The sequence below is a fragment of the Cladophialophora immunda genome (genome assembly GCF_000835495.1).
Source record: "Cladophialophora immunda strain CBS 83496 unplaced genomic scaffold supercont1.49, whole genome shotgun sequence".
Lineage (NCBI taxonomy): Eukaryota > Fungi > Ascomycota > Eurotiomycetes > Chaetothyriales > Herpotrichiellaceae > Cladophialophora > Cladophialophora immunda.
Genome location: NW_015622589.1, coordinates 124 through 5,782, shown reverse-complemented (window position 1 = coordinate 5,782; position 5,659 = coordinate 124). Strand labels below are relative to the sequence as shown.

General features: G+C 50.2%; 2 protein-coding genes across 2 annotated transcripts; one reads left to right on the top strand and one right to left on the bottom strand.

Moving 5' to 3' along the window:
- Positions 1-1,292: 1,292 nt before the first annotated feature.
- PV07_12670 (uncharacterized protein) lies at positions 1,293-1,997 on the top strand (the record flags this gene model as incomplete). The annotated part of the gene is made up of 1 exon (XM_016400218.1): positions 1,293-1,997. A coding segment is annotated over one exon (705 nt), but the record flags the coding sequence as incomplete, so codon positions are not given.
- A 2,156-nt stretch (positions 1,998-4,153) lies between these two features.
- PV07_12669 (uncharacterized protein) lies at positions 4,154-4,896 on the bottom strand (the record flags this gene model as incomplete). The annotated part of the gene is made up of 2 exons (XM_016400217.1): positions 4,154-4,431; positions 4,485-4,896. The coding sequence occupies 2 exons, from the start codon at positions 4,894-4,896 to the stop codon at positions 4,154-4,156; spliced, it is 690 nt and encodes a 229-aa protein (XP_016242136.1).
- Positions 4,897-5,659: the final 763 nt, after the last annotated feature.

Sequence of the window (5,659 nt, the reverse complement as noted above, 5' to 3'; positions counted from 1 at the left end):
ATCGCAACCACAGCGTACATGGCAGACATAAATAGCCTGCCGATTCCTCCTCAGTGATGAGAGGAATCAGAGCCAAGTCCATTAGTTTGAGGCCAGAGTTGCGAGAACTGCCAGAATCCAACAGCGTCCTTCAGTTGGTCTGGTAAACGATATCTGCAGATGTACGACAGTTGACATCAGAGAGATTGGAGACCGCTTTCAGGCCAGGAGTCTCCACGTCAGACTACATGAGTCGCGGCCGTATGGTTGTCATCCCTCGCGCGCTACGCACTCTGTCCACACTGTTTCCATCATCTCAGACCCTTCATACCTTCCCATTTAATAATGGTAGATTTCCAACTTGAAAAGTCAAGCTAAGAACTATTTGCCCTTCCTCTGGGCCAAATCAAATCCACCGCCTCAAGTCGCCCTCCATCTTATACCCATCCCCAAGACTTCCTTTCATGGCCTGAAAGTACGTCGCGATGTGATTGTGCATCTCTCTTGGGTAAGCACGCGCCTCCCCAATATATAAGACGGCTAGATTGGAACCAAGCTCCACTTGGAGCTGCCGGCCGGGCTCCGAGAACAGCTCTCTCTCATTGCCGACATAGCAGACTTCGTATTTGCCGTTGAAGCTCATACCGTCGCAGGAACATGCTTTGATGGCTTCGGCCCCGCGCTTCTCGACAACATACTCGACGAATTCCTTAAATTGCTCGGGCTAACAGAAGGTTTAACTCATAAGTTGAAAAGGTAGTTAGGTATTATAGAGACATACCGGAGACGTAGCGCGAACAGCGACGACGAGTAGCTGGGAGGTAGACATCTGTGGCCAGAGGTTTAGTGGCACAGTTTACACGCTCTAACACCTGTCTGTTCGAGAGGGATCGAAACTAGCCGCGCTAGACGTGCGTGTGTAGTTTTCGGGTTGTGCGTCTTTGTATACCGAGTCGATGCTGGTTTGCGAGTTAAAATGACGTGGTTGCGGGAAGGGCTGGGAAGTGCGCCAAACTTATAACTAAAACCCGCGCCAAGAAAAAGTAGGCAGCAGTCGGGGAAGAAATATCACGTGCTTTCTTGCCCCGTATACCTGTTGAGCGAAGCTCAACAGGTATACGGGGCAAAAATTTCCAACAAGCCGCGGATCTGATTGGCCGGGTAAAATTAGCTCATCCGATCGGCCGACTCCTGATATAGTCACGTGCGGTCAAGGATCTGACCAATCAAGTAGTAGACTCAAATTTCGCGCTTTCCATATTGGCAGTTGCCGCACCACCGCCACCGCCACCACCACCACAACAACAACAACAACAACAACACCACACGCGCAATCGCCGATTGTTTCACCATTGAGATCCAGTTCTGTCTCCTTGAATGGCTCTCGTTTAAGTGCCCACTGCTTCATTTATTGGTTCGCTTACAAGTACATCTCCTTGACCAAAATGCTCGCAAGTGGCGCGCCACCTGCTCCATTCAAGCCTCCAGGAATACCTCCTCTACCTCCTGATCGACCTGATCCTCAATCGAATACCCACAAAACGTCCTCCGGCTGTGGCCAACTCAAGCCTAAGGAAGACTTTAAGCCCAAGCGAGGCAACAAGGAGACAGCTCAATGTATTGACTGCCGTGAAAGAGTTGGGTCACACATGTCCGGGAGGCGTCTGCTATACAGGTGCCATGATCCAGTCCAATCCGTGCACTCCGACCAGCACCACCAACACAGGCACGACCGCCTAGCTTTGCACAGCCAACTGTTGCAAGTGTTGCTCGGGCTGCCATTGCAAGTGGTGGGACTCGTGAGCCTGAGTTCTTCCGCCGTGGTGGTTTACACCCCACAGACGCTCCTGCCCAGGCAGAGGCTAGGAAACAGCAGGGAGCATTTTCAAGGGAGCATCGCGGCCGTCGTCGTGGTGGCGAGGAAAACGTCTCAGACACCCGAATTGTCTCGGTTACTCGGTCCGCAGGCAGGCCCTCATAGTCCCGTCGATCAACGTTTCCCGATCACGTCTTCATGACGTTCCCGGTCCTCCTTTGACGAATCGCCACGACCTGCAGCTCAATACTTCATCTGCGATGCCTGTGAGATACCGCGTGCCTTGGCACGTCGCATGCGAAACATTGATGGCAACTATTGCACCTACTGTCGATATGGGACTGTGATTGACAATCAATTAGTGTGGTGTATTCCTGGCAGACATGAGGTGGATCGACGTTCCTTCTTTCGGGATGATGGGGAGGAATCTCAACCATGCAACGCCTGTCACAATCAAGGGCTCTCCTTCAGCACTTCACGTCTCTCAGTTGGCCTTGGTGGAAGTGGCGATAGTCGTGATCACTCTCCTTCCAGTTCTACTGGTCGAGCGAGTCCTTCACAGCGTGTGGTAAATACCCAGATTGAGAACCTCCAGGTTCCTGACCCACCATTGGATCCTTGTGATGCTGATAATCCTGCTCTCACAGACGCAGAGTGGCAATACATTCAAGATTTCCATCAAGCACTAGAGTCAGACAAGTTGGAGGAATGTCGTCGCTGCCGTGTGAAGTGGTTTGACATGAAGTTGATTCGTTGAATCTCGAAGGTGTCTGTGCTCGTTGCATTCGAGTTGATCGCATTCAACCTAAGAGGCGTGAGAAGGACACAGATCCATTCCTCTATAGCCATGAGAACAACACGGATCCTGGCGTTATTGGTCATGGTCTTCCTCCACTCACGCAGATTGCAGAGATGCTGATTGCTCGTGTCCATGTCTTCATTGAAATCCGTCAGGTCCGTGGAGTCCAATATCGATACAAAGGCCACATCGTCAACTTCCTGAGAGACACTGGCAAGGCTTACAACACTCTTCCCTTACTTCCGGAGCATCTTGAGATAGTCCTGTTGCGCCCAGGTAACACGGCAAATAGCAGGTTCCTCGCAAAACAGTTCACGAAAGACTTCCGAGTCCGCCGATCTATCATCGCGAGATGGCTCGATTACCTCCGTCGAAATCATTCCGGATACAGAGACATCGAGATCAGCAACGTTAACCTTGATGCACTTCCTGAGGATGCCTCTGTTGCGGACCGCGTGATGGTCCAAGAGCTAGTCAAGATGAACAAGATGTTGCAGATGAAGACGAGGGCGCAGACATATCCGTTATCCCTGACCTCGCTGCCACTGAGGCAGAGCTTGAGGGGCTACGCAATCAGATCCGTCCAGAACAACACCATTTGACAATGCCATCGCTTCGCCAGACTCCTCTATCTGAATTCAACAAGAGCCAGGCCATGCTTTCATGGGCATTCCCAAGTCTGGTTCCCAATGGCGCAGCTAAGTTTGTGATGCCTCGAATGCGTACAGTTGGCTATGTTGATATGGTCAAACATCTCCTGAAATACCCGGCCCCCTCTGACCCGCCCCGACTCGACCCATGTCAGAGCCTAGCTTAGTTCACGTGATGGTAAGGGAAGGGGTTCCTCGTCCTGTGGCGCACGAAATGGTGGCAGGCCACGAACGACTAGAGACAATGTGTATATCAATCGGTGGAACGAGATACAATCTAGTGATGGTGACTCTATACATATGTAGAGTGTCAGAAACGCAGGAATCTGAGGCAAGGCAATGTAATCGATATGTAATTTCGTCGTTTTTGAAGCGGTCGATGAGTCATGGTTTCTAAGTCAAATTCATGTATTTATGTATACTGTAACAATCGGCTAAATGATATTCAAGAGGCCACGGAGCGCCAGGGTCTATATCTGATCGACGAGACCTCAGTTCCATTCCAGGTGCGGGGTATTTTTTTTTAAGTAACACAGGGCGTTTCATCACATCGGGATGTGGGTTATACTTCCGCGATCTTGAACGATCCAAATTACCAATATTCTCACCGCGATCCAACTCATGTGACCAATACGGACCCTTAGAAGCCAGTCAGAGTTCTGAGGAAATAATGTAGAATAGGGAGATCATGGGGCGCCGTTGCCGTACAGGGCATGTCGCTTCGCTCTATCCACATATATCCAGTAAAGTCCACCGGGAGCGCGATCTCTACCTACGACAGTGTGTGAGAGGCTTCGGGCCTTTCTATGGTGCGACAGTATCTACGTATTCGCCCAGCGGAAGTTCGATTTTCAGGTGGGCTCAAACCACCGGTGAAGCAGAGCTACGTTGGTCGAGACGTTGCAGACTTCAGTTCAACCACCATTGAATACCGTGCATACGGCCATCGCCTTCACCATCAGTGATGGCGTTGAACAGGATATCAGTGCAGTCGATGGACCGATCGGTACAGCCTTCACACTTGTCACCCACGGTGGCCTGGACCGTGGTGCCAGAGGTTGGATTGTGTAAAGTGACTGACCGACCACAGTACGGATTTCCATTCGATTGGGACCCCATGAAGGCATAAGGGAGTGCAATTTCATAGTCGCTATTGGTGTCCACGGCCCAGCCGCAGGCGCCCACTCCTAGGTCCCGGAGTCAGCCCATGTTCCGGCAGGAGATACGGATGAAAACAAACCACCATCCCAATGAGTCACGTCGCCCACGCAGGAGTCACTGGCTCCCTCGCAAGAACCCGTGGTTGAGCCATTTTGGGGCTGAACACTGATCGCCGCGGCGACGGAGGCTACCGACTGCACCGTGCTGGCGGAAGTGGAGAAAGCAGATGACGCAGTTGCCGACGGAGCAAGGGACAGCGAATCAGAGGAAAGTGCCAGTGTTTGGTAAGTGACTGCGGCAGCAACTGGCGAATAAGACAGGCTGGTAGAGGACGTGACGAGCGTCGCGAAAGGAGCCGCACAGGCAGCGGTATTGGACGGCATGGCCCCGGTCATCCAATCAGCCCAGACGACGTCGTAGGCTGCCGGAACAGCGGCAACCCACGAGATCAGCGGCACCACCATCAGAATGTTGATTTTGGACAGGGCCATGATGATATGTAGGAGGACCATCGAACGAGTTTAACAGTGCGATTTTGGTGTCAGAAGGTAACAATCGTAAGGGTATAGTACATAGACGAGAGGCAATGAGAAACAAGGTCGACAAACACAAAGCTACGGGCTGATTCAATGTAAAAGTGAGGAGTAAAGATCCTGTGCCTCGAGAACTAGTAGTGCCCAAAAATAGTTGGACTGCAGAATGGAAAGGGTAAAGACGGGAAAGGCATGTGGGTGTGTCAAAAGGGAAACCACTGAAAACAAGAGGATGAAGCCAGAACAAAGAATAAGTGAGTAGATACATCCCACAGTGATCATATGAATCGCGATAGTGAGTACTTTTTCTTCGTTCAAGTGTCTAGAAAATCGATGAGGTTGAAAATAGTCTACGGATGTGAATAGTGCGGCTTACTACTGCAGATCCCTACGGATAATCGTACTCCGCAGTTACATTAGACAGAATAGAATTGAAAATATAAAGAATAAAGGGAAAAGGAATAAAAATACGTACAGCGTGGTTTTTGATACCTCGGGTATTGAAAGGTATCATTACGATACTAGTATTAGCGTGTATTACTAGTATTAGTAGTATCATGATACTTCTTGGCATTCCTCATACACCGTACACACCGCTCTTCAAAAATCTTTCCTTTTCTTTTCTTCGTACACATTTATTCTTTTAAAGGATAAAATATGGATTCTGAGGTAGATTCATCTCTTCACGAGCCTTCTACTATTACAGATTCAGTTTCAACAA